We start from the raw sequence: 26607 nt of genomic DNA, 5'->3' as shown, positions 1-26607 counted from the left end.
CGATGGAGGAGGTGCGTCAAAGTACAGGTACAGGTACAGGTACAGGTACGTACAAGCCTCGAGCCAGGGGCCAGGTTCAGGCTCAGGTTCGGGTCCATGCGCTAGAGCTTGTTCTAGCTCAGAACCAAGAATTCCACGAGGCAATCAGCGGCGCCTGTAGGGCAGACGCTGGAGTCCCTGGAGCGCCACGTCGTTAGTGAAGGATCTAGCGCTGCAACGCCTGTCAATGGAGGGCCGAGACACTGAGCTGACTTTCAGATTCACTAAGGCAAGGTAGAGGCTCTTTTTGGCAATGGAAGCTGGTACATGTACATGTTCTTTCTCTCCATCTTCTTTTTTCTCTTTTTCCTTCTCATCAAATGCTTCACCTCTGCATACGTCGCCGCTTTCACGTCTCCATTCTCTTGCGCAAGCCTCCATCGCTAACCTCCTCCTTGTTTCGTTATGCCTCCCCTTGCCCCTGTTTCTGCTTCTGCAAACATCTGCAAGTCGGCGTCTCCATAGCATGTGCGCCGCGGCATCCAATTCGTCGGCCTAAATGGTGGGTTCCATCGACGCCTGTCGTCTGAAACAAGCGGCTTCCAGGAGGCTGCTTACATACATACATCGAGCCCAGGCCTCGTGAGAGAGTACTTGGGCGCTCGCATCTGCAGGTATCGCCTCTCATTGTTTTCGTGGGGCGGATACGCAGCAGGGGAAAGGCCTCAAGTCGCTGACATGCAGCAGGTGCATGACCGTCTCGTCATCTCCAAGACCCTCTATGGGGCCATGCATGCTGTGCTACGCCACCGACCGCCACGGGGCCCCAAACCGGACATGATTTTCGACAACAGATCAAGGCCAGAGACAGCGGGCGTGTGGCATGTTGCAGCTGCAGACACTCGATCAACACGGCCGAGGTCAGGAATGCAGCCCGCTGAGGCCTGCCTTGGCGGACCGTCTACAGTATCATCCAGTCTTCAGCCCCTGGGCCACAGGCCACAAAACGGCCATGGAAGCTTGGAAGCTCTCCGAGGCGCCCATTGTTGCAATCTCTTTAGCCGTCCAAGCCCGGTCCAATACGAGGCGGCCGTTATATTCCTAGCCAACGGAGCCGTCCAGCCAGCCGCAACATTACCCGAACGGGTGCCCCTTCGCCCAGCTTAGCTGCTGCTTAGGGCGTGAGCTACCATCAGAACTCACTAAACTTACTCATAGCCGCCTTTCAACAGTTTTAGTTGACCTCTGCCATGTTGGCACGTCGTTGGCCGATGGATTAAGTGCTTAGCGTCAGCGTCTACTCTGCAGCAAGTCGCTAAAAAAAGTTTTCAGGCACAGGGCTGCCAAGGCACGAGACTCGTAATCACAAATACAGTATTCGGCTACGAGAGGCCTCGATCATGGAGACCAGTGGGTCAGGAGAAGCCGTGTGCTCGAGCCATCAATTTCCAGAAAAAAAGATGAAAATCGTATTCATTGGAGCCTTGAGCCAAGCTTTGAAAGTCATAGCCAAGTGCAATTAAGCATCAACCGTTCGCAAATTGCCGTCCTAGCTCGCGCGGAAGAGCACAGCCTGCCAAGCCCTGCGGATGCAACCCAAGAGACTGCAAACTTTTTCTATAATCAGGTTTTAGCATGAGAATCGTTGCTAACGCTGGTGCTAGCAACGGTAATGCATGCTTGTCGACGGGGGCATTCCGAAAATTCTCACCCCAAGGATCTTGTACTGGTACGAGGCCGTACCACTTACCACCAAGGATTTGCGTGCATGGAGGCTCAAGTAAGGGGCCAGCAACTCTTATTTTCCTTTGCCCGCACGGCCTGGCTTGATCGCGATTCCCTCCGCATCGAATCGTACCAGTGAGACGATCCTTGAGCAGGGAAATGTGACATCCTACGCAGGGAGTCAGAGCCCATGGTCCCCATTGTTCGCCATGCAGCCCTTTCTGGGGCATTAGCACACGACCTCTGCTTTTCGTGTTGCATTTCTTCCACTGGAGCAGTGCACCGTGTTCATATTGCTAAACCCCCCGCCACGGGCCGTTTCGTTGACTAACCAGTGTGGCCGTGTTGATCCTCAAATATAGCATCAAGGCGAAGCCTTTTTTTCTCCTGTTATTTCTGATTAGCACTGCCAATCTTTCTTAGCTTCAGACGATTAGTCTTTATGAGCCGCGATTTCCCAAACTTGGCTCCATCTGCTTGAAATCGGCGTCCCACCCCTTGCCAACTGTGTCTAAAAATACACTGCAGCTTGAAGCGAGCACGTATGACTCAGCGCCGATAGTCTGTCCAAGGCAGCTAGTAATTGAGAATTGAGGCTCAACTAGAGAGCTAGGGACACTTCTGCCCCCTTTTTCTAAACTACTGGCCGTATGGAGTAAAGCAGTTTCCCGACTATAGGTGTCAGACCGACGAGGAAAAGATTGAGAAACTTTTGCGATGGTTCATTATCCATGCAGCAGTCTATGCAGTAGCAGCTGGATTCAGCAAGGCTCTTGTCTCTAGTGGTGCCGGTTAAGCGTTGCTTGTTGCCAACCGTTTCTGAGTGTGAGACAGCTAGCTGTCTGGGGCTGCATGTCTGAGATACGTTCGGCAACACAGGCTCACTATCTATAGAAAGGGCTGAAAACAATGCGCATAGTAAGAGCTGATAGCGGATAATGTAGCAGTACATGTAGTGTGCCTTGTCAATTGAGTCTGTAAAATGCAGCCGTTGTAGCCTGCGTCTGTAAGCGTACAAGTTTAGAACTCAATATTGTTATTGTTTATATCAGAACTATCTTTTATTGTTCGATTTGATCTAGGGGCGGCCCTTTTATCTTCACAGCTTTTTTAACCCTTCCTAAGGCAATCAAGTATTGTTAGAATTTCTACCAATCAGTAGCTTGCACGATATCAAGTTCTCCGTTTCGGCGCATAGAAACCCGATCCACAGCATTCTTAATCCTCCCTGAAGCCATGCTGAAGCTCATCCTTTTTAAGAACGCTACTGGATGCTCCTGTTTTCTATCTTAGAGTACATGACAGCACTATCCAAAGGGTTCAAGGTTGTTCTAGCCAGTCTTATGGCGACCAACCGATGTGTCGCAGCATTCGAGAGACTTGGTTTCTCTACTCGATCTGCAGCTCGCGATGGGCGCCAAATCCAGTCTATTATCTGCTCCTCTAATTTTTTTTTTCCAAGGTTAGATATTCATATCGGGCATCTTTCTCTTGATTCCATCACGGCGGTAAGTTCCGAGAATGTCGTATAGCTACATGTCTTTAGCTGATTAGTGCCTATTGCTGCATATAATCTTGAGAATCTCCTTTTCTCAATGAACGGACACAGATCATTTGCAATCTCAATTTTCCACCTATACACGATATACTACATAGATTCATACACGTATAAAGCTAGTGGCGTGTAGTTGTCTAGATCGCGGCGGAATCTAAAAGTCCCATCTCGGAACTTTCCGTCACCCCTCATCCGTGATGATAGAGATCTTGCTTTGCGTGCAAGGTTTGGTATTGTAAACTAGCTCGCTCAAGGGCAGTCTAACTTGAGCCAAGAGTTTCCCCGGTCTTTGTAGCCTTATGAGATTCGCGATCTAATCCGAGTCATGGAAGATGCCGTGAGATCTGCTCTTTGTTCAAATCGAGGTTTGGAATCATTGTCTTTGGGCAAGCATCATTTTCTTCTTTTTTTGGTTTCAATAGGCTTTGGATGCCTAAGTCCGGCCATTGTGATTCCATTCAGAGAACAGTTTATCAAGGGGGCATACAGTTTTGTATGGAGATGTTTGATGAACGAGCTTCGTAAGTTTCAACCTACAGGCAGCTCACAAAAGGCCTGGGTATTTGGCTGGAAAGAGCTTTATGCAAGACTTTAGATACGCACTACAAAAATAGACATCCTACTTTTCATTACCAGTTCTCTAGAAAACAGAAGCACGAATGAGACATTAATCCCAACACCACATGTGCCTAATCGCATGACATTCTGGAAAACGGCAGCATCTTGCGTCCAAAAGCCTAACCTGTATCGGAGATAGCAACGAGCTAGCCAATCAGAAAACTAGGCTGAATTGGTCCCCATAAGCCGAGGTTCAATTTGTCAGCTAGCCAAGATTGAACTTTTATCCGCAGAAAGCATCTAAACACCCAGGAAACGCCGTGAGTGGCAATTTCGTGTTACTGTAGCATTCGGAAAGTATTGAAAAACCTATCGCCTATGCCTTTGGACGGGCTTACGGTATTGAGCGGACTTATTGCGGCATATGGTATATGCCATTATGTCGCCCTGTTGTGTACATTGACGTGGGGAATTTACTATGCTCAAGCTATGTCACAACTCATGAAGAAAGTATAATCAAATATATACAATGCTATTAAACTACAAGTTATATCTCAATTCGTTGTTCAAATTGATAATTGAGAAACTTGTCACACAATTCCTAAATAAAACTCTTCCTAGGCCAGAATCATCTCTGTTGCACATGGCTAAAGTTAGTTGTCGCTTTTCGCTAAGGTCCGAAACACTATTAATGTCTAACGCCGATGACGCATCTGCCGGCAAGTGGGAATACTCGGATTCGGCGCGTCGCTAATCGTTATACTCCGGATCTTTGCACCGCAGACTCCACACTTGCCTTGCAAACAGCTCGAACTGAGGCTTTTCTTCCTGCTTTGAGTTAATGATGTCACCAAGTACACGCTATACAGCCATCATTGAAAAGGCGTATATAAAGGGATCAGCTCGCAACTCAATTGAGGGCTGAGAAGACATCTTCATTCTGAACCGAGCAGACAGCAATTCCTCATTCAATTCTATAACTACTTCAGTCTAATATCTACCACAAATACCCAGATTCTCATCGTCATCATGGCATCAACCGAGCCCAAGTTTGTAGGATGGGTTGCCCACGACAAGGAGTCCGCCAACGGCAGCATGGTCTGGGAGGAATTCGACGTCAAGCCCTGGGAGGAGACAGACATTGACATTAAGATCTCACACTGCGGCATCTGCGGCACAGATTTGCACAAGCTCCGATCCGGTTGGGTAAGCAGCTTGTTCAGTTGACAACTTTTCAAAACTCAAAAAACTGACACTCACATCTTCACAGGGCCCGACAGCATATCCTATCGTAGTCGGCCACGAGATTGTCGGCACAGCCGTGCGAGTCGGCAAGGAGGCAGCAGCTCAGACCGGAATCAAGGTCGGTGACCGAGTTGGCGTCGGTGCCCAGGGCGATTCTTGCCAGTGCCGCAAGCCCCCCTCAGACCAGGGAGGATCACTCAGACTGCGAGGCCTGCGCAACCGGCAACGAGGTCTACTGCCCCAACTCGGTCAACACGTATGGCGCCCAGTTCCTGACGCCTGCTGGAGGCAAGAGCATGGGCGGCTATGCGCTGTACCACCGAGGGCCGGCCAAGTTTACGTTCAAGATTCCAGACGGCCTTGCCAGCGAGCATGCCGCGCCGATGATGTGCGCCGGCGTGACGACCTACTCGCCATTGGCGCACTTTGGCAACCAGAGCGAGCCCCTGGAGAGGCGGCTCAAGGGCATGTCCGTCGGTGTAGTTGGAGTTGGTGGCCTCGGTCACTTTGGCATTCTCTTCGCAAAGGCCATGGGCGCAGACCGAGTCGTGGCCATCTCTCGCCGCGCAGACAAACGCCAGGACGCCCTGGACCTCGGCGCAGACGAATACATTGCCACGGCCGAAGACGCAGACTGGGCAAAGAAGAATGCCCGAACGCTCAACCTCATCATCTGCTCCGTCTCGAGCTCCAACATGCCCCTGACCGAGTACATCAGCCTGCTCAAGCGCGACAGCGTCTTCTGCCAGCTCGGCCTGCCCGACGATGGCCAGTTCAAGCTTGGCGCGGGAATCATCTGCGCGGGACGACGATCACTGACCGGAAGCTTCATGGGCTCGCCGCACGAGATTAAGGAGATGCTGCAGTTTGCTGCGGATAAGGGCATCAAGCCGTGGGTTGAGAAGTTGCCCATGAGCGAGGCGAATAAGGGCATTGTTGATATGGATCAGGGAAAGGCAAAGTACAGATATTGCTTGGTTAACGACCAGTAAGTGGTGTTTTTTGTATGAGGGTTGTCATGGGTTGTCATTACGGGATTGAACGTTATTAGCATGTAGTATGAAAACGGCTTTGGCTAACAAGGCTCTTGTGATATATGGTTGCAGAATAAAAAGCATTTATGAGAAATTGTAGCATTTCGACTATACTACATTGATCTTGACGGTGGAAGCAAGACACTGAATCATGTCTATTGCTCTTTTATTAACAGTGCCTCCGTTCACAAAAGAGATAGTTCGACAATGGTTTTTGAAGATGGTATGATCCTTTGACTGTCGAAACTCTGCTTATATCTCGGACGTCCTTAGACATGGCCATGCCCTCCATCGGCCCTAAAATGTACCAGACAGGTAGCCTGGTCCTTGGGATCGCCGCAGGGGCAATACTTCCTCTATGATGATAGCCATCGTCAGCCAAAAGATGAAAGAAAGTGAAAGAAATGCAAACTCTCTGTTTTGTAGATATTACTTACACCGCTGCATCCAAGACACGGCCAAGCATCAGCCGAGGCACATAAACAACAGCAAGCAAGGTTGTCTACATGTGTAGTGCAGCCACCTCTACGGGCGATTTCTGCCCCAATGTCGGTAGTTGGAGAGGCGGTGGCAAGGACCGCACAAAAGGCGATGAAGCTGATATATCCTTTCATAGTGATGGGTTTGAAGATTTGGTTTTTATTGAGATGAGTTGAAGAATTCGTGCTCAGTTCTGAGATTGCTTCCTCTCTTATATGTATTTACAATTCCTTGTTGTTAGGTCCGTACATTCCGTTTTCAGCTTGGGCTTTGATGATCGCTGTTTGGTAACAAAGCACCAGCTAACCCCATACAATTCTCATAGAAAGACCATCTCATTATCATCTCGGAGAGCCAACTGAAATGCTTTGTTTTATTTACAACGCTAATAACGGCCTCGTGGCCACCCAATAGTATATCACCTTTAGTGCTATCACAGCACCGTAACCTTGCATTATCCTTGTAATATGAGAAAGTATGAGATTTGACTATAACTACATATACATACAACTTTGACTGTGGAAGCGAGAGACTGGATCGCATTCCTTTTTACCAACAACATCTCATCTCACAAAAGCAAATGATACCCAAAATGGATTCACAAAACTGTTTGAAGAAGATATCATCAAATAAATTGTCAAAAGCTTAACGAAATTTTGCATAGCTTAGCTCCCCATCTTCATCAATTATCACTGTGTGGACACGACCGATGCTGGGATCGCCAGCGGGGCAAAAATACAGCTAGATATAATGATAGCCATTGTCAGCCAAAAAGAAGCGAAGAATAATGATACACGTCCTCTACTTTGTGAAAATACTTACACCAGAGCATCCTATACAAGGCCAAGCATCAGCCGAGGCGCAGGCGCAACAGCAGTCCTCGCCCCTAAGAGGATCCCCTTCAATGCAGAAACCGCGCTTATCATGAGCGAGCGCTGCCTCATGATTATTTCGGAAATCAATAGCTTTCCCGGGAGTTGGGGAGGCAGTGCCAAGGGCTACACACAAAGCGATGAGATTGATGTGGCATTTCATGGCTATGGATTTGAAGAGAGAAATGAAGATATAGTGTGTTAATTGTTATTGATATGAGCTGGTAATTGAGATGAAGTAGAGAAGAATCAATTTCCATTCCCTGAGATGAGCTCCTTATATACATCGATATATTATTGCCTAGAGCCTTAATCTTACTTATTCCATATTCTCTTTGTTGAGTAGGGATGACTGAGGAGAATCAGCTCTTTGGGGGGTATGTGTTATACTTGTTCATGACTTTTATTTGGCTTGGGTTTTGATCACGCATCGCATGCAGAGGTGCTACGTGACCAAAACCAAGCATTGAACTCATATAAGTTTTATACTCAAAAGACCTTATTATCATCTCATTATTGTCTCGAAGCGCCAACTGGGATACCTGCTTTCATTACAACACTAATGATGTCCTTGTGGCCACCCAGATACATGTAGTCCTTCACCTTTGGCGCCATCACCAATGCTTCACCCTTATATCATTCTCATTACAACACGAGTACTTTGGAAATGAAAGACTAAGTTCGAAACTATTTGTGTTATATATAACAAATTTTACAGCTGTTGTATCTATACAATGCTTCCGTTAACTCTAAGATAATAACCCTTCTATAACCCTCGGCATCTGATTCAGCGTGCTATACAACAGCTACTCCTTGCATTCGACTATAAATAGGTACATAGATATATTCACACACATGCAACTCTGGCGCAGAAGCGAGAGAACGAACACCGAATTATACCCGTTGCTCTTTTGTCGACAGCACAAAAAGAAAGTTTTCCAGTGATGCTGCTTGAACAAGATATAATCCTACAAAACGCCGAAATCCTATTACATCTTCGTCGGGAGTTTATATGGTATATGGTCCCCTTTAGAACTAAATTGTACAAGGTAGACAGCATCTTCTGGAGGACCCCCATTAGGACAAAATACCATCTTCAATAGCCACCGTTAGCTAACATGAAAGAAAAGAAGAAGAATAAAAATGCACGCTACTTACATCCTTGCATCCAATACATGGCCAATGAGCCCCCGCGGCACAGCTGCAACAGCACTCTCTGTTTTCTTCATGGTCGTCTACGGTGCAAATTCCTCGCTCATTATGGGAGAACGTTGCTCCATGATTATTTTTCGAGAAATCGATGGTTTTCCCGGGAGTTGGGGAGGCGGTGGCAAGAGCCGCGTAAAGGGCGATGAGACTGACAGGCCACTTCATGATTATAAATTTAAAGAGGAAAATGGTTTATTTCGTAGTTCTGTTGTTATTGAGATGAGTTGGTCAATGACACGAGCTGTTCATCGAGGTGAGTTGGGATAAAATCATTTTTCAGTTTCTGGAACGGGCTGTCTTATATATACAAATATATCTACATATTCTTATCCAGAATCTTCATTTTACCTATTCGCATTCTCTCTATTCAATCCATATGGTTGAACAGAATCGATTCTTTCACTTATTTGCACGTATGTTGTGTTCACACATGGTATTTTTGGCTTGGGCTTTGATCACTTTAATCCCGTGCAGAGACTCTATGCGATTGCTGCAACCATTAACCCCATACCATTACCCCGTACAATTCTCATACTTAGAGACCACTTCATTCATCATTCCCAAGAGCCAATCGGAAGATTTTTCTCAAGTTGAACACTACATGCAATAATGTCCTCGTGACCGCTCAGATTGTCATTCACCTTTGGCGCCATCGCCAATGCTTCAACCTTGCATCATCCTCGTGATGGCCCATGCTCTCCAAACAAATAAAAGACTAAATTATGTCTAGAATTGTGTCCCACAATATATTAGATGTGACTATTTGTCTATACAAAGCTCATGCCAACTCCAAGACAATGGCCCTTCCAGAGCCCCGGCACCTGGTCCACTCATACAGCGTACTGTACATCAGTCACTCCTGAACAACATTTGAACATTGTACACCCCCGGCATGCCCTCGTAGCAAAACCCCACCTCTTTTTCAGAAAGAAAAATGTACATAAAATCATGCAAGCTTAAAAAAAAGGTATTAGAAGAAGAGAAAGAAAACTCCCACCAGTCATTTCATAGGCAGTCTCGCGAAACGCCCAAGCCCCATACAAACTCCGCAGTCGAAGAACAGCCGCTCCCACGCAAACAAACACCAAAGATTGCATCTCTCCACGAATCCAGCCAGCTTCTAGTGCATCGGCCCCGCGGGAAGCTCAACTGCAGGAGCTTCCTGCGCCGGCAACTCTTCTGGAGGCGCCGCGGCCGGCTGTTTGGGCTTGTTCATCAGGCCGCTGTACTGCGCCAGTTCCGTCGGCGCCGCTGCGTCTTGTCCGTGAAGCTCGGTGGGCGTGTTTCCCGAGACGACCTTGTTGTACTGCTGCCGCTTCCTCCACCAGAAGAAGAGACCGGCCAGTAGGCCGAGCACGACGACGGGCACGATAACGCCAATCGCCGCCTTGGCTCCCGTTGATAACCCACCAGATGAATCGCTAGAGTCCGAGCCGCCTGTGTTTTTTGCTCCCGCTGGCTTTGTTCCCGTCGTCGCTGCGGTTGATCTCGTCGTTGTCCTCGTCATGGTCGTCGACTCCGTATCGGTCTTTTGATAAACCATCCTGATGCCAAAAGCGTTTAACCCCCCCCGGATCAGTGAAACCGCCCGGGACCGTGCTTGTGATGCCATTGCCGCTCACTGTCATGGACAGCGTCGTGCCGTCTCCATCCGGCGCAATCCACGTGCAAAACAGCGTTGACCAGACACTCTCCAGCGTGCTCGTCGTGACGCACGAAAGCGATATGTCCGAGGCCAAAGTCGGACAGCACGTCACGGTCGTGATTCTCGAGGCGCCAATGTTGTCGTGGCAGGCCGAGTAGTAGCCCGAGGGACATGCCAGGCCCGGCGAGAAGTAGGACGTCTGGTCGGTGTGGAAGCCCTTTGGGAGGCATGATTTGGAAAAGTCTACTCCGCTGAGGAAGCCGGATACAAAGATGCCGTCGCAGTCGGCGGGACGGGAGAAGGTTGTGGTGAGAGGGTTGAAGGGGAACGAGGTGACGACGGGGATGGCTGGTTTGGTTATGGCGTGAGTCGCCGATGAGTCTATGGCCGCCATTGCGGAAGCGGAATTGAATGTAGCGTATAATGAGGAAAGGGAACAAGGTGGAAAAAGAAGCTGAATCGTATCAAAGCGTGCTCTCTATAACAATGGTTCTGCTGATGCTGGCAGGGCTCTCGCTCGCTAATCACCAAAATGCAAACGGCCAACTATAACCACATGACACACACAGGGAGAAGAGAGAAGGATTCAAATCACAGGGAGAAAAAAAGAAGAAAGAAAAAAAAAAAAGCAGAAGTAAAGAGCGGAAAAGGCGAGACCCGGGTTGAGCTGTGTGTTACGTGAAACACCGGCAAGGCCCAAAATCCATGGCCCGCCTCACAACAACACAATCTGCCTATCCCAACTCCCCCCTGCTCCCATTCTTCTGACTCCCCAATTTCCCTGGTCCTTAAAAAGGCACTACATCAGCCTGCATACTCTGAAAATCCCAACAGCAGCACCAGCCACTCACAAGCGGCCCCAAGCCTGGGACGGGCTCTTACTTTTGGAGCGAAGGATCGACCTCCATGCCCGCGCCAGAGAAAACCCACGCCACGGGTACAAGTACTTTCAGCTATTGCGGCACGAGCCAATGGGAGGAGAAACGCAGGTGGAGTCTTGTGTGTGTTTTTTCTTCCTTGGGGGGGGCCCCAGTCTATTCTGTCTGAGCTTTTGGTACGGGCTGAATGGAACGAGGTTTGGGCTTCTGTTGCACGGAGGATTTTAGGGAGATTCTGTAAAAGGCAAAAAAGAGGTAGGAATGGTCGCCAAGATGTGACAATGGGCAGTAAGCAGGGTTTTATTACAGGGTTGATACACCTTTGGTCGTTCTTAATTTCGGCTTCCCTTTTTATGTCCTACTATACTGTAACGTTCAAGTCTGCTCTCTTCCTTTGCTGCCTCTTCTTCATGTACATGGCAGGTTGTCGTGTCAAGTCAGCCTCAATGCTTAGTTCCAAGAACTAAGTCTATTAATAAAGCGGGTTGCGTGAGACGTGCTTTTTCTTGGCTAGTTTCGCAAACAAACCACGCCAAACAGCGACACCGCCATAACGAACCGATGGAGAAGAAAAAAGACGAAGAAGAACATGATGATGATGGAGCCCCTGCAGAAAGACAGACACGCCATGGAGCGCTACGCAGCTGCAGGGGCTGTTTTCAGAGCCGCGTATTGGCTGTTTCGCGTGGCTGATGGCTGTGAGATTCGGGTCGGTGGGATCGGCAAATACACGCCACCAAGGCATTTTTAGTTGCTACCGAAAGGGGGAACTGTAAGGCTCGAATAGCTTAGGCTGTGTAGTTGTCGAGGCGTTGTTAAGCGCTCAAGGTGGTGGTGATGCATTAGTAGAAGTTTGGTTGGCACGCTTGCCGCTGGAAGCGATTCTTAGCCACAGATTACCTATGGGTATTTGGAATTATCGAAATGCTCAGCAATAGTCAAGCAGCTGAATGGCTTTTTTTTTCCAGTTCGATTCATCAACTACCAGGTATTCCTTCAAATCCATGGAAGCATTCCTCTTTGTGCCGTCGGGAATAATCAGGACAATCAGCAACAGGCACTATCGCGTAGAGCTGAATTTAGCGATCCCAGGACCCAGCAGCAGCCCCTCCTCGCTATAATCCACAGGGCGCACGTCAATGCATAGCCGCCAGCACCAAACTAGCATCCTGTTAGCCTCTTTTTCATCCTCACAACCAACCGCGATATACTCATCTCGACGACACAGAAAAGGCCGGCAATCGGACTGGCCTATCACCGCCCCAGTCACGCATCTCCATATCGCTTCTACCAGCTTTCGGAACTGCCACAGAGCTGCAGTCGACAAGGTGGAGGGAGAGCGGCTATCGAGGTGAAGCCGTTTCCTAGCAGACATGGACCGCTCACAGCCAGCCTCGTCCAATTTGATGGGTAAGTCCGTGAACAAGGGTGGTTTTTATGGCTTGTTTTCCTTTGACGATGGCTTCAATTTGATTTTGTATCTGCTTCAAGCTACTGAAACCATGTACACTGTAAACATGTTGGCATCATGCTCTCAACCCGGTCCTTCATCCCGATATGCATTGGCTATTCTCAATCTATTATAGCTCTTAAATCCTCAGTCTCACTCTAATGAATCCCAAAAATAGACACCCACAACCGTCTCATCGCCGACATCCTCACCCGCTACCGCACCCTCATGATGCTCGCCACCGTCCAGGCCGAGCAGGACCGCAACAACGCCAACCCCGAAGCCATGGCCGTCACCGGCATATCCATCAAGATGGAATTCGATGGCTTAGTAAGTTGATTATGAAGGCAGTATCAAGGAGCACAGCTCACACTCCCCTACTAGTACACCTCCATCAAGGAATTCCTCACCCTCTCCCGCAAAATCAAGGAACTCTGGATCTTCGGCCCCCTCGGCACCGAAGACCAGAACCGAAAGGCCAAAGAGGAGCAGCTCGACCAGGACGTCAACCGAGTGTCTGAACTTCTTAACCAGATGGAAGCCTCCAAGATGAAGAACCTGGCCGAGAGCAACGGCGGCACGTGGCAGCCGCTTGTGCGGGAAGAAATGGAGGGTATGATTGCGGCGGCTACTTCTGCTGCGGCCGCTACATCCACAGCACCCGCTGCTACGGCTGGTCGGTGATCTTTGCTTGTTTAATGCATTGGCATATTTGCGTTTACTGGCGTTGGGGTATGCACGGAAGCTTGGGTGGAGTTCATGGGGCATGTAGACAATGATACCATCAGACGTCGTCGACTACAAACATCACGTTGAAATCTGAAAAAAGAGAAGAAAAAAATATGCTCAAAAAAGAAACAAAACGCCTTATAGAGCCCACCGGGACAAGGGATGAGCACCCTGTCTATAGACCCACGTCTTAACTATGTACAGCATCAGCGTCGGCCCTTAGCCCTCTCCGCCTTCGGGATCCTCTTCGTCCTCATCACCAAGCTGCTTATCGACGTCCTGCAGCTTTCCATTCGACTTGTCAATCGTCGCGACCTTCATGCCTCCGGCGGTGAGCCACAGGAAGTGATTTGACCTGAACTGGTCAATCTGTGAAAAGAAGCTGTGGAATCTGTTGCAAGGGATTGTTAGCTAGATGTCATCGAACAGGTTGCCAAAAATAAAAACTTACGAATTCTCCTTCTCCTCGACTCCAAAGATGCGCGAGTAAATCTGCTCCTGCTTAAACGCCTCCAGCTTCTCCTCATACCTGTCAAAGTCGATATCCTCCCGCCCCAGCGTCTCCGTTGCTCTCTTATTGTAGTTTTCAAACACAGGCCGCTCCAGCAGCAGACCCAGGCCGGGCATCTTGGGAATAGCCATCTTCTGCGGGCCATAGCTCTCCTTGATGCGGTCCAGCGTTGTGCCGCAGCGCACCATCAGCGTCGCCAGGCCGACCATCTTTCGGATCTGGTGCATCATGAAGCTCTGTCCATGGACCTTGAGGGACAGCCACTCGGTATCGCCGATGATGATGGGCTTCGGGTTGACGACAAAGGACCGGATATGGCGCTTTGATGACGGGTCGCCGTGCGACTTTTGCACGGTGTAGTTGTGGAAGTTGTTGGTTCCCACGTACTGGTTGAGGGCTTCCTGCAGCCTCTGGATGCGCTCGGGAGACACGCGATAGGCACGCTTAGCGCCAATGTACGCTGCCTTGATGTCGCGCAGGGCAAAGTCCACGGGACCCAACTCGCGGCGCTTGGGCTGAACCGTCTCGAGGACGACTGCAGGCCTTTGGGGAGTAGCATTGTCGCCTTCATTTGTGGTGGCGGGTTCGGCATTTTCTGATGACGGCTGCTCCTTGTCAACCATGACATAGTCCCCATCTTCCTTTGCCGTCTCCTCTTGAACAACAGCTGGTTGTGTGCTCTCAGCCTTTTTGGATTCATCTGCATTTTCTTCGGGGGCTTGTTCGGAATGTAGGCTCTCCAAAACGGCGGCCCTTGTCTCTTCGTCCAGTCCGGCCAGGATAGGTTTGATATCCTTCTCCTCCACTTCCGACCACCAATCCTTGACATCAGCCAGCCTTGCGTTGGTCTCTTCCTCAGCGCCGTACTCCTTGTTGACTTCAACCAGCTTCTTGCCAAGGAAGCTTTGAGGGTGCGGAGGCAGAAGACAGTAGCTCGGCATGAGATACTCGTACCATCTCGAATCACAGTACTGGTAGCAGTTGTAGCTGTTGTTGGTTCTCTGAATACCCCAGACTCGGATCTGCGGCGGAAGAGCCTCGTTGATCTTGTCGACAATGTCTTCGTCTTCGATAATCAGCTTCAAGCTGATGACATTGCCCGCAGCATGCACGCCCTTGTCCGTCCGCGCGCAGCGAGCCAAGCTCGACTTGCGAGGGTCGTCGGCATTGGCCTTTGAAATGGCGCCGGCCTTGACAAAGGCCTGGAACAGATCCCGCTCAATCGTCTCCTCGTCGCCGTTGAGCTGCATGCCCTTGTATCCAGTTCCAGCGTAGCCAATCATGACGGCAACCTTGCGCTTCGGCCGACGGCTCTCCGCCTCAATCTCCTCTTTGGAGAAGGGGTTCGCCTTGGGGTTGTCGATGTCGCTAATCTTGCGGCGCTTGAATTCTTTATACTCGTCATGGCGCTTCCGCTTATCTACCTTGGTGCGGCTACAGTCTGATCAGCGCCGTTGGTAAATGTGGCAAGCCCCCCAAATCAATCAATTGTTCAAACTGGGGAAAACAAGACTTACCTCCATTCTCCTCGGCCTCTGTCGCCCTTCTTTCCCTTCTTGCCGCGGTTGTTCCCAGAGCCCTGGCCGGCCTCGCCTGATGCCATTGGCTTGTCTTGGTTGCGCTCAGCTGAGGGCGCGCTAGCAGCGACAGGAGCCTCGTCGCCGGCCGCCATGTTTGCATTGAGGATATTGAAAATCCCAAGTGGCTGTATGTATGGCGGAGGAAGAGTCAATGTGCGATACAGCAGTTTAAACTTTTGGGGACCACAGGAAAGAATTTCCTCCACAGGGCGAATAGTGGGGTATCGATAAGTACCCACTACGGCTACCAAGGTACCAATCTAGGCACGAGCGGCAATCTCAACATGATGCCTGAACGAGATACCCTGCAAAGGTCGAGAACAAGCAGGACTGTGCAGTGCAATGCTTTAATGAGTAAGAAGAATTGGCCAGAACAAAGTTTGACATTCAGCCAGAATCAGCTCAAATTGGAATTCACGACTCTTCTTGTTAGCAGACACTGTAAATCCATTGCCATCAATCCATTCTCGACAATAGTCTCGTTATCACATGCTTCTGTCCAGGCGTCTCTATCCCCAACATGGATGCGTCAACACAGCACCAGCAGAACAGCAAATATGGAATAGCCCAATCATCTAGATATCGAGCGAATAGTAGATAAAGAATAGCTTGATTCCATCACCGACTCAAGATTGATCCACGTGGCCGGTTGCCTCTCAGCGCCATCTCCACAAGCTAGCTATTCCACCAAGGCCAGCGCAGGAGGCGACGTCATACAGTCGAAACAACTGAAGCCCACCAATTTCTAGCCTCGCAGCCTGCTTCCCCTTCAGCCAACATTCCCTTTCCCAACAACTCCATGTTTGCGCCAAGCTGATCACCGTCTTTACGAGCATCCGTGCCTTTCACTCTTTTCCCATCAAATGGCCTCGGTGCAGCGCCGCGCAGCCAAGACTGCTTCCGACCCTCCATCTCCATCTCCATCCTCCATCATCGACATGGCCGCCGCGACAACCCAGGCCGAGTCCTCACGGCGCAACCCGCCATTCCTGCCGACGCCCCTCGAGAGGCTTTTCCTCGCCGTCTTCCCCGCCATCCTCGTCTTCGGCACAATCTTCTCCCTCGTTTCGCCCGACATTCGAGCCTCTCCGTACGACCACGTGTCGCAGTCGCACCACCAAGACCCGAGCCTCTCGCCGAGCTACTTTGCCCGAAAGAACAATGTCTTCAACGTGGTGTTTGTGAAGCGCGGCTGGGGATGGACCACCTTTGCATTCGTCTTTTCTCTCCTTGTGCAGCCCACCCGCAATACGCCTCCTGCCGTCGTTCTGATGAGGAGGATCCGCGCAGGCATCCGCTGGGTGGCCGCCACGGGCTGGTGGTTCTTTGTCACACAGTGGTTCTTTGGCCCTCCCATTATCGACCGCAGTTTCCGCTGGACCGGCGGCAAATGCGAGCTGGCGCAGCGAGAGGTTGTCATGGGCGAGGGCAACGTGAAACAGCTGTTGACGGCCGTGGCTTGCAAGGCAGCAGGAGGCAAGTGGAAGGGAGGCCATGATATCTCGGGCCATGTGTTTCTCCTGGTGCTGGGCACTGCATTTCTAATGCAAGAAGTTGGCTGGCCGGCCCTCAGAGTCTGCGGGTGGCTCGCCGAAGAGAGATGCGTCGTCATGCCTGACGGAGCGGTTAAGAGCGCGAGTGTCGAGTCAGAGACGGGTGCTGGAGAGGGAGCAGGAGAGCCCGTGTTCAACATTAGCGGGAAGACGGCCATTGGCGTCATGTCATTGAACTTGTGGATGCTGCTCATGACGGCCATATACTTCCATACGTGGTTTGAAAAGGTAGGCTTTGCGATTTGCTGCTGATGTATTACGACAGGCTAACGCTTTTGTTATAGCTTACTGGACTTTTGACTGCCATCATTGGTGTATATGCCATATATTACGTTCCTAGATTTGTGCCGGCTTTGCGGGGGGGTGATTGGTTTGCCTGGGATATAGATGTACGAGCAGGAGCATGAGCATGAGCATGACCACAAGCATAAAGCATGAGCATTGGATTAGATAGTGTATGAGTGCGAGATGAACGATTCTGTATAACGCCTGGATTGAGAAGAGATGATAGTCTTATTGAATAATTAATGATACCCTTCTCCTGGAAATCACATGACGAGTCTTCTAAACACCAGATTTCTTTGTTGGCGTAACGTCGCGAAATAAAACATGGGATTCTGCAGTGGAGGGGCATCTCGGCGATCCCCGCACAGACCTCAAACTTGCTTCTTTACTAAAACACTGACGTCTTACATGCCACTTGGACATCTCGTCATCATACTCTCGTTATACTCACGCTGCCAGATAAACAAAATCGCTCTTTTTTTTTTTTTTTTAGGGCTTTGAGATTCTCATCATAATGTCGCGACTCAAAGCTCCTTCAAACCTCCATGAACTCGTCAGAACCACCTTCTCCAAGGCCCTCTCGGCAAATGAGCTTCACTATTTTCCCACTCAAGTCACCGTCTTGCATGTAAATTCAATCCCCGTAAGTAAAGTCAAGTAAAATCGCCTGATGAGAATCAATTGATGGCTAACCAAACTTGCACAGTTCCAACTGCGATTCTCCCCATCACTAGCAAACAAACCCAAAGGCCCCCCCGCCAGATCCGTCGCAGCCTCGCAAGCCGCCCTTTGACCCCTTTGCCCACCCTCCCGCCTCTCTCTTCATCACTGATCTGGGCCCGTCCCATTTCCTCGTCTTGAACAAATTTGCCGTTGTGCCGGAGCACTTTATCCTTGCGACAAAGGAGAACAAGGCGCAGACTCATGTGCTTGAGGAATCTGATCTGGAAGCCGCGCTTGCTTGTATCGAGGCTTACGAGCAGGCAAGACAACCATCAAACAATCTTGATGGAGCAGCTGCTCCTTCAGAAGAGAAAGGATCGCAAGACGATGGACTATTCGTCTTTTTCAATGGAGGGCCTCATTCCGGAGCGAGTCAGGCCCATAGGCATCTTCAGCTGCTGCCAGTCTCCCGGATGAAGGACGGCTTGGAAGATCAAACCGCCTGGGACGTGCTCGCACAGCAGGCCGATGCGCTGCAGAAAACACCCTTTGTTGCATTTTCCGAGCTCATCAACACGAACATGTCCTCTGCGGACCTCTTTGCCGCCTATTCCCGCGTCTACACAAAGGCCTGCCAGGCAGCCGCCCAAGATGCGGGATCCAAGGTAGAAGCAGTTCCTACAACGGGCGAAGCTCTCATCAGCTACAACATGGCCATGACAAAGGACACTTTGGTCATATGCCCTCGCAAACAAGAAGGCTCTCCGATCAAGAGCAGCGACGGGCGCGAGACTGTTGGATCGCTCGCGTTGAACGGCACAGTCTTGGCTGGCACGGCACTGGTGAAGAACGAGGCAGAGTGGGAAGCGTTAAAGAAGAGTCCAGAGCAGCTCCTCGCGGTGCTACGCAGCATCGGAATCTCAAGAGGCGAGGCAGGAGATGGTCACAATAAGTTGTAGGAGGTGCAGCGGTTTTACCAAAAAAGACTTGTATTTAGGAAAAAGAATTCTTACAGAATCTAGACAGAGAGAAGAAAAAGAAAAGAAAATAAAAGAAGAAGAAAATAAAGAAAGAGACTATCCTGTACACTACATCCAGAGATGAAAATCCGAATGTCCATGGTCTGTGGGTATCGCCCGTTGCGCCTTTAGCGAATGCGAAAAATGCGATGATGAAAAGAAAGAGAGAAAAGCAAAAAAAAAAAAAAAAAAAAACAAGATAGTAGATCCCTTGTCTATCCCCCCAAACTCCAATAATGTGTGCGTGTGTTCTCACCCTGAGTAAATGCAGTCCAAAGAAAAAAAAAGGAAAGAAAATAAAAGAACAATCGGCCAAGAATAAAAGACGAAAGCCACCAATGCGTACAAAGGAAAAATGGAGTGAACAGAGTGCGTGAAGGCTAGCATCTCTCTCAGCCTTCTGCCGCGATTGCAACATTAGTTCTCTCCATAGGTGCCATCTTCGGCCTCATCGTCATCTTTACCCTCATCCTCGTCGCCATCTTCGTCTTTGGGCTCTTCGTGAAGGTCGGTATCAACCCCCTCCATCTCATCATCGACATCGGCATCCTCATTTTCATCATCGACATCGGCATCCTCATTTTCATCATCGACATCGGCATCCTCATTTTCATCATCGACATCGACATCGACATTCTCATCGTCGTCATGATCTTCCCAGCTCTGGTCAAACACGTTGTCTCCAAGCTGTCCAGTCCTTTCGAGGTGCAACCATTTCCTGTGACTAGTATTGTACCCAAACGAGTACGTGCCGCCATGGCTCTTGATGTATTGGGACACCATCATCCAAGATATCCCAGCTCTGTCTGGATGTTCGCTGCCGGCGTACACTTGCACTGCCTCCTTCAAAAGTTGAATCTGGCGCGGGGAAAAACAAAAAGATTAGGTCAAGAAGGAAAAACTGTCAGAGGAAGAAGACTGAAAACTTACATCAATTGGGGTCCACTTGGGATTTCGGACCCGATCCTCCCTTCTTTTCGTCAAGGTTCGGTAACGGCCACGAAGAGTCGACTCTGCCTCTTTAAAGCGACCATACATCTTGATCATCTTGTAGGAAACCTCGTAGCGGCGTGCTTCTAAGAGAAACCTATTCTTAGTCTCTCTATCAGCGCCATGAGGCAGCCAATCGACTTCCATCACGGGCTTGGGGCCCTTGCGGCGTCTACCGGCAAGTCTTCTTCGCCTTGCTCTTTCGACATCGGCCTTGGTACCGGCTAGAACAAATGGGATTTTAGGGTTAGGGGGGAGCGCGTTTCTTATTACCCGGGAGAGGCTGCTGGGGTTCTTGCGCAGTAGGGGCAATCTCCGTGACAGACTGTGCGGGAGAAGCCACCGGCAGGTTGAATTGGGCGTTCTCATCAAGAGGCACTGCCTCGCTCTGGACGGTATCTAGGGCTTGAGAATGTCCAAAAAGATCACCCTCGTATGTTGCTGCCCATCGCTCATCCAAGAGAGGATCTTGAACCAGATAGTCTGGCATCATGGCATATCCGAATGGCAGAGGCTCATAGAGCTCGCCGACGTGGCCTTGCATGCCTTGCACATCCAAGATGGCAGCTTCTTCGAGACTTGGAGGTACCCACGGCTGCAATGCCTGGTAGTCATCAAACTGGTACTGGTATTGCTCCTGCGTGAAGTCACTGGCAAAGAAATTTGGCTCCTGTGTTCCTCGTGAGTAAATCAATACAACATCTACCAGACATAAAAGTAGACAAGAGTCAAACAAAGGACAAGCTTACCACAAAGTAAGACGGAGACAGGTAGCTCTGGTCGTCTGCCATTGCTGGTGCAGGAGAGGGATACAAATGCTGGTCGGAACCTGGACAATCCCATGGGAGATATGGCTGATTCAGGGGGTCGTATAAAACTGGTTGCAGTTCTTCTTGCTGCTGCTGCTGCTGCTGTTCTTGCTGCTCCTGACTCTGTGGCGCTTGGTTGAGAAATTCTTCCAAAGAGCCAAAGGTGGCTATGTCTGGGCCGCCGATATTTATGGCAGACAAGTTACCAGCCTCTTGGCCACGAGGGAGACTTCCATTCTGAGCAGAAGAACCGCCCGCTTGGTCTATTCCCATGTCAGTGTGTCTTGTTTCAAATTATCAAACGCAACACCAGCTCAACTAACCGTTGCTATCTGCCGTAAGGCTCTCCCTCTGCGCTTCACGCAGCTTCCGAGTGACGGATCTCGTTTGACGCATGGTCGTGATGTAGGCTTCCGTATGAAACGAGCAGGATGAACAAGGGACAGGGGCAAGGATCAACGATGCTCGCTGGCTCAAACAAGGTTGAGCGGGTAGATGGATCGAGACGGATATCTGCTGGAGTGGGAAATGATTCTGAGCGGGAATCAGGGGAAAGAACGCGTGCGTCTAGAGCGACGTCAACTATGAGAAGAAAATAGATGAATGCCAATATAGGCCTTGTCAAAGATAAAGACGAGGGTAATGGTGATGCAGAAATGGATATCCAGATGGAAAACTTCGTTCGCGTCAAGGCGTGTCAAAATTTCGAATCTGAAAATGAGGGTGAAGAAGGAAGAAGGAAGAGAGAAAGAGGGATCAGTTGTTTTTTTTTCTTCAGGAGAAATTATATATCTCTACGTTGCTACGTTGAATTGTCTGCCAGCTGGCAGCTGCAATATTTCGAATAACAAGACGATGGCCTCTGAGGTTTGGTCACTTGGCAGCTAGCCTGGCCGCCTATGGCCTCGTCGAGCCCCTATTTTGCACAAAGCTCTGCTACTACCAGAAATTTACCCTCCCTGGGTGAATGATTAGGCTAGAACGATGTCAACTGTTAAATCTCCCAGTATACCAATCTATCTTGCTATAATTGCAGCGCTCTTTGTCCCTCATCTCTCCATGGCCTCTTATAGAGCATCGGGTGTGTTTTGATAGCAGGCAGCTTCACAGCCAATGCTCCCCGTACGAATAATACAACGATGGAGGAAATACGGCAAAGAGCCAGAAAAGTTACTGGATGGCTTGGTCCCTCCATTGCAGATATAAATAGGGCCTTTATTTCGGATCGGTCGTCCCGCAATAGTCCCCAAAATGTCCAAACACAGCCTTGTTCATTTCTCCCAGCCCGTCATGTTTCAGAGGCCCCAGACACCTGAGTGCAATAGATCCATGATCCATGCTCTGAAGGCTTCCCGCCGGTTGTGAGAGATGAAGCTGGTAGATGGACGGAACAGAAGTAAACAAAGAAATTACAGACGCCAACCATCATGCTGTGGAATGATGACAATGGCAGCCACAAGAAGGCGAGAAACGGTATGGAACGAAATGGCAGCGGATGTTTGCATGGATATTTCATCTGAAATTAAATGACAGGCCGTTTCCCGCACGGCTGCAGGTCATTCATCTCATGATCCCATTGCCGTGGCACGGAAAAGTAGCTGTCTGGGATGGCACCAGCCGTTGAGGCACAGCGACTCTTGAACCAGAGCATTGGAATCTTCCCGTCTGGGTATTTAACTCACTGCATCCAATTTAATCCGGCAGGCACCCGGGTGGTATGAGTGTCTTTTGACATTGCTGAGTTACACAAGATGGTATTTGGGCAAGCGGCTACACGGAAATAGGAGCTTGTTGGCGGGCTGTATCACACACGTACCTAAGAAAGAGATGATAATACCGGCTAGGAGTATATGAAAAAGCGTATAGCTGGGATTAATTTGAAGAAATAATTACCAGTCTTCTATACTGTGCTACCGTGAATTCCTAGGAAAACAAAAGGAGCTGTAGTACTGGAGGTGGCAATGTAGATCTCAAGTACATTATTTGCTGTCATTCAAAAAAAAATCCCTGGCGACAGATTGTACATCGGTCTACCAATGCTGCGTGAAACATCCAAACAAAGAATGCCCAGCATTGGTTAGGGTTTTTCTCGCAGGCAAAAGATCAAAGACCATCTCAAAAAAAGGCATCAAGGCTAAGCCTTCTTTCATCTCGTCGTAATGAGCAATCTATCCGTCCTTTCTTCCTCCATATTATTCAAGAGCATTACAGAGTGAAGCTAAATTTGGTCTTATTTAGGTACGCAACGCTATGCACCGAGCAATCAAGCTAGTAGTACTTGTCACACAACACCCACGTTGGAAACACATACTTTCATCAAAAGGCAAGGCTATGAGCTGACGAAGCCTTAAAAGACAAGTTATTGCCGGCTCTATTATTTTGCGACGGCAAATCTGCCGTCTCATTTGTCGCGTGTTAGTGGAACATTATCTGCGCGAGTGCTACAAGCAGAACATATTGCTCTGTGGACGTGTACATATAGCTTGCACTTTATTTTATACTACGAATACTAGTCTTTTATGATGACTCAATAGATACGCAGCTCTAGGTCTGCATGGAACAAATATCTGCAATCTATAGATCATCGCATCGTCCAGGCACTTGATAGCCCAACTTACCTATTTACCTGTAGTACAAATAAGAAACAAAGTAGAATACACGCAAGTATCAACACCAGTCATTTTCAGCTTCTTGTTCGTGAATAAACTCAATATTATTTGCTACATATCACTGCTGCTCAAATTCGGAACAATGAAAGCCATGCATTCAAACTATTTGACATTTTTCGCCTTTATGCTATCCATGTCCGTCACAGTTGGATCTCCATTAGATAATAGAGAATGCAATGACTTATCACCTCAATGCTCTGAACTGAAGCTTGACTGTTCCATTCTTGAGTTGTAAAACCAAGCTTTCCAGAATTGCGATTATATCATGACACGTCTCTGGCTAAATGGCGTGTTTGCTGAGTATACGGTATAGCCCTCATTTGGATGTGACCGACAAGCAGGATAAAGACTCTGTTCATACGCCACATCGGGATATCGATTGTCAGTCTTGTGAAGAATGAACAGAAGTGTGTAAGAAGGCACTGTATGTAAAAGAAGGTAGCTCTAGTTTACCTTGAAATACTGTATCCTTGTCCTTGTCCTTCTTCCCGTATATATGTGTTCTGCGCTCGTAGCGTTTTTAGAACCTCCATAGTTTCATATTGGAAGTAGAAAAATACGCTGAACGATGTTTTCTCTGTGTCTATTACTATTTGTTGATAACCTTGAACGAAACTTGTACCGCAATTGGTGATACAGTCAAATGATCAGGAAATTGCACACCTCCTTCTTTCTACAGGGTAAAATGTGATGCCTGCTCAAAGCGTTCGTAGCGTCGAACAAAGCTGCTGCGTCAATCAATGTCAATATGAGCGCTTAAAATCACCTAGTTTGATCGTTTTAAAATTGGCCAACTATTCGTGAAATGTCCTCGCAGCCACGTTGAAAGGTAACCAAATTAATAGTAATAACTTCAGGCAAAACTACTTCCAATTTTGATATTGATATATCGCTTGGATATATAATTTAATAGCTGTTGACTTAAGTCAAAAAGGGAACAATGAGTGTGACGGGCATGTGGTGAGAAGAAAAAGCGCCAGTCTTTTTATGTTCCATCTTTGAGCTATATGCCTATCTCTCCGTATGCCCAATGACAATCTCATGCTATAAAAAAAGCCCCAAGCAGGTATCCAAATCGTACACAACGCATTCTTCCATAATCGTCATTTTGAAAAAGTGAGGTTGCAGGCGAAGATTACGATCAACGTACCCTCTTCGAGCGCGCCTCCCATTTCAACCATGAATACCCTCCCATTTCAACCATGAATACCCTCCCATTTCAACCATGAATACCCTGCAAAGGGACTAAATGTCCGAATAATGAGTAGAAAAAGAGAAGGGAAAGAAAAAAAGTAAGAATAGGCATGTATATATATGTACATCCAAACGAGAATAACAATTTCTGGGGCATCATGTACGGCTTACACCAAAAAAAGAGTTCGCTCTCGCAAAAGAACCGCCGGCCCTAGAAAAAATTAAAGCGTAAGGCTTGCGAGCAATGAAAGCAGAAAAAGAAAAATGTATCAATTCTTAGTCGTCCCATTCCTCGTCCAGCTGGTCTATCAATCGGTTTTCCGCTTCGTTATTCCGGCTCGACCCAATATGCTGGTAGCCTCGCCTGCTCGGCACAAGGCGTCCGCACGACGACAACAAGATGACGAATAGATCCTATAAATAAAAACACGCATATACACATTAGTTAAAAAGGAAGCCCCGCCTTGGGCCGGGACGGACGCACGCTGAAAAAGCTCCCAATACCGGCCCACAGACTGTAGTTGGGTAGTTGCCGCCATCCTCGGGCGTGCGCAACGGTGCGGTTGTAGAAGACGCCGCCGAGCACGTACACGAGCACGGCGATGACGAGAATCAGTCCGAATACGCTTCCGGGCCCGACGCTACCGGGCTTGTGAGGCTCCGCGTGGGCGCAAGCATATGCGGAGCGGGCTTCGAAGAAGTAGGAGCATTCGTCGGGGTCGACGCCGACAAACGAGACGGCCGTGGTGGTTCCAGGATCTCGATCGCACAGGAAAGATATTGTGGCCGACTTCCGCCTGGTCTTGGAAGAGCTGTCGCTCTTCTCAATCGTCTCGATTTCGTGGGCGTGGGCAGGTGATGAGAGACCTTCGCTGTATTGCTTCGTGTCCCTCTTGCGGTAATCGTAATCGTCGTCATCGTCATCGTCGTCCTTGAAGCTCGACTTGTGATCTCCGCAAGGTGATCCGCCAGTGTACTGCAAAACGAGCTTTCGCCCTCGACTATGCAGATCCAGCGACACAGAGCTAAAGCAAACCGTTAGCGCGCAGAAACCATGTCGTTATCCGCAAAAGCCTCAAACAAACCCAATTGAGTAAACGCTGTCATGAGACGTATAATACGCGCTGACATTCGCCCACTGGCTCTTCTTCAAACCAACCACATCGTCAACGGGATCGACCACCGGGCCGCAGATATTCAACGTGAAGTTCTTGCCGTAATCCCAGCCCCGAGAATGATAGTCCTTGTATGTGCCTGACTTGTGGGTTTTCCCATTCTCGGGGGGCGCCACGGCTGTGTCCGGCCGCAGGTCGAAGAATCCACCATTTGTCAAAGATGTCGCTGTGCACGCCGGCGCAGGCGTCGTAGCTGTGGCAGTGCCGGCGGCAGCGTTGGCTCCGGCGGCGGCCATTGCCAGAAGCATCAAGAGGTGAGACGGTGAGGTGATCATGCTGGGCAGTCAGATGACGTCGCGTCGGTCGCTTATGCTTGTGAAGTCTGAAAAATCTCTGATCTCGTCCAACGAATGGCGGGGAGCTGAGAATCGCCTCGAGGGGCTCTGTGCGTTGCGATGATTGCGCTATCAACCAACGGTCGCGTAATCTGGGAAATAATATGAAACACGGAGAGAAATGAACGACGCTCTCTTGATTGGAGTTTCCTCAAAGTTGGCAGTTTGTCGCAAAGCCTGCTTGGCGTCAAGAACTACACCAGAAGCAGCCAACTTTCGCAGTTCGATGCTTCAAAAGAATGGCGTTTGTATGTTAGTCTCAGCCTCGTATAGCCAGCCCCGGCGCCACGATACCAGCTGGCAACCACGATGTCAGTTATCGTCAAGTCACGGGATCCGCACCCGTTGCTGCCCTCTGGTTGGCTGGTTCCTGGATGGTGACGTAAGTCGGCAATCTTGGATCCTTGATGCACGCTGGTCGGGAAAATGTGTTTGTCCGCCTCATGGGGTCCATCCGCGGCTGCT

The 26607-nt window shown here is 49.2% G+C and overlaps 9 protein-coding genes across 10 annotated transcripts; 5 read left to right on the top strand and 4 right to left on the bottom strand.

The window, feature by feature from the left end:
- Positions 1-242: 242 nt before the first annotated feature.
- Positions 243-1146, top strand: TrAtP1_005001 (uncharacterized protein; the record flags this gene model as incomplete). The annotated part of the gene is made up of 2 exons (XM_066112543.1): positions 243-541; positions 727-1146. Exons 1-2 carry the CDS (start codon positions 539-541, stop codon positions 1144-1146), a joined length of 423 nt encoding a protein of 140 aa, XP_065968628.1. The 5' UTR covers positions 243-538.
- A 3381-nt stretch (positions 1147-4527) lies between these two features.
- On the top strand, positions 4528-6187 carry TrAtP1_004999 (uncharacterized protein). The gene is made up of 2 exons (XM_014083386.2): positions 4528-5023; positions 5088-6187. Exons 1-2 carry the CDS (start codon positions 4847-4849, stop codon positions 5913-5915), a joined length of 1005 nt encoding a protein of 334 aa, XP_013938861.2. The 5' UTR covers positions 4528-4846; the 3' UTR covers positions 5916-6187.
- Positions 6188-9777: 3590 nt separating this feature from the next.
- TrAtP1_004998 (uncharacterized protein) lies at positions 9778-10269 on the bottom strand (the record flags this gene model as incomplete). The annotated part of the gene is made up of 1 exon (XM_066112542.1): positions 9778-10269. One exon carries the CDS (start codon positions 10267-10269, stop codon positions 9778-9780), a length of 492 nt encoding a protein of 163 aa, XP_065968627.1.
- Positions 10270-12052: 1783 nt separating this feature from the next.
- Positions 12053-15624, bottom strand: TrAtP1_004996 (uncharacterized protein). Its single transcript, XM_066112541.1, has 3 exons — positions 15388-15624; positions 13811-15304; positions 12053-13750 (listed from the first exon to the last, which is right to left on the bottom strand). The coding sequence occupies exons 1-3, from the start codon at positions 15540-15542 to the stop codon at positions 13579-13581; spliced, it is 1821 nt and encodes a 606-aa protein (XP_065968626.1). The 5' UTR covers positions 15543-15624; the 3' UTR covers positions 12053-13578.
- On the top strand, positions 12554-13314 carry TrAtP1_004997 (uncharacterized protein; the record flags this gene model as incomplete). The annotated part of the gene is made up of 3 exons (XM_014084352.2): positions 12554-12590; positions 12809-12960; positions 13015-13314. The coding sequence occupies 3 exons, from the start codon at positions 12554-12556 to the stop codon at positions 13312-13314; spliced, it is 489 nt and encodes a 162-aa protein (XP_013939827.2).
- Positions 15625-15740: 116 nt separating the features above from the next.
- TrAtP1_004995 (uncharacterized protein) lies at positions 15741-17562 on the top strand. The gene is made up of 2 exons (XM_014084350.2): positions 15741-17231; positions 17288-17562. The coding sequence occupies exons 1-2, from the start codon at positions 16314-16316 to the stop codon at positions 17408-17410; spliced, it is 1041 nt and encodes a 346-aa protein (XP_013939825.2). The 5' UTR covers positions 15741-16313; the 3' UTR covers positions 17411-17562.
- Positions 17563-18424: 862 nt separating this feature from the next.
- Positions 18425-18910, top strand: TrAtP1_004994 (uncharacterized protein; the record flags this gene model as incomplete). Its single annotated transcript, XM_066112540.1, has 1 exon — positions 18425-18910. One exon carries the CDS (start codon positions 18425-18427, stop codon positions 18908-18910), a length of 486 nt encoding a protein of 161 aa, XP_065968625.1.
- A 129-nt stretch (positions 18911-19039) lies between these two features.
- Positions 19040-21165, bottom strand: TrAtP1_004993 (uncharacterized protein; the record flags this gene model as incomplete). Its single annotated transcript, XM_066112539.1, has 6 exons — positions 19040-19074; positions 19435-19828; positions 19901-20184; positions 20234-20630; positions 20710-21032; positions 21093-21165. 6 exons carry the CDS (start codon positions 21163-21165, stop codon positions 19040-19042), a joined length of 1506 nt encoding a protein of 501 aa, XP_065968624.1.
- Positions 21166-24650: 3485 nt separating this feature from the next.
- TrAtP1_004992 (uncharacterized protein) lies at positions 24651-26393 on the bottom strand. Of its 2 annotated transcripts, XM_066112538.1 has the most exons (3): positions 25718-26393; positions 25117-25657; positions 24651-25046 (listed from the first exon to the last, which is right to left on the bottom strand). In XM_066112538.1, the coding sequence occupies exons 1-3, from the start codon at positions 26080-26082 to the stop codon at positions 24909-24911; spliced, it is 1044 nt and encodes a 347-aa protein (XP_065968623.1). In that variant the 5' UTR covers positions 26083-26393; the 3' UTR covers positions 24651-24908. The 2 variants fall into 2 exon arrangements, with proteins under 2 accessions (XP_065968623.1, XP_013939822.1); XM_014084347.2 differs by having other exon boundaries at positions 24651-25657.
- Between the last annotated feature and the right edge of the window lie 214 nt (positions 26394-26607).

The sequence above is a fragment of the Trichoderma atroviride genome, chromosome 2 (genome assembly GCF_020647795.1).
Source record: "Trichoderma atroviride chromosome 2, complete sequence".
In the NCBI taxonomy this organism is placed as follows: Eukaryota; Fungi; Ascomycota; class Sordariomycetes; order Hypocreales; family Hypocreaceae; genus Trichoderma; species Trichoderma atroviride.
This window is presented reverse-complemented; position numbering and strand designations above follow the sequence as displayed.

Coding starts and splice junctions, on each gene's coding strand:
- TrAtP1_004999 (XM_014083386.2), top strand. CDS start 4,847: ATGGCATCAACCGAGCCCAAGTTTGTAGGATGGGTTGCCCACGACAAG. Junction 5,024..5,087: donor ACAAGCTCCGATCCGGTTGG/GTAAGCAGCTTG, acceptor ACATCTTCACAG/GGCCCGACAGCATATCCTAT.
- TrAtP1_004996 (XM_066112541.1), bottom strand. CDS start 15,542: ATGGCGGCCGGCGACGAGGCTCCTGTCGCTGCTAGCGCGCCCTCAGCT. Junction 15,305..15,387: donor AGAGGCCGAGGAGAATGGAG/GTAAGTCTTGTT, acceptor ATCAGACTGTAG/CCGCACCAAGGTAGATAAGC. Junction 13,751..13,810: donor GTCGAGGAGAAGGAGAATTC/GTAAGTTTTTAT, acceptor CCCTTGCAACAG/ATTCCACAGCTTCTTTTCAC.
- TrAtP1_004995 (XM_014084350.2), top strand. CDS start 16,314: ATGGCCTCGGTGCAGCGCCGCGCAGCCAAGACTGCTTCCGACCCTCCA. Junction 17,232..17,287: donor TCCATACGTGGTTTGAAAAG/GTAGGCTTTGCG, acceptor CTTTTGTTATAG/CTTACTGGACTTTTGACTGC.
- TrAtP1_004992 (XM_066112538.1), bottom strand. CDS start 26,082: ATGATCACCTCACCGTCTCACCTCTTGATGCTTCTGGCAATGGCCGCC. Junction 25,658..25,717: donor GACAGCGTTTACTCAATTGG/GTTTGTTTGAGG, acceptor GGTTTGCTTTAG/CTCTGTGTCGCTGGATCTGC. Junction 25,047..25,116: donor GTATTGGGAGCTTTTTCAGC/GTGCGTCCGTCC, acceptor TTTTATTTATAG/GATCTATTCGTCATCTTGTT.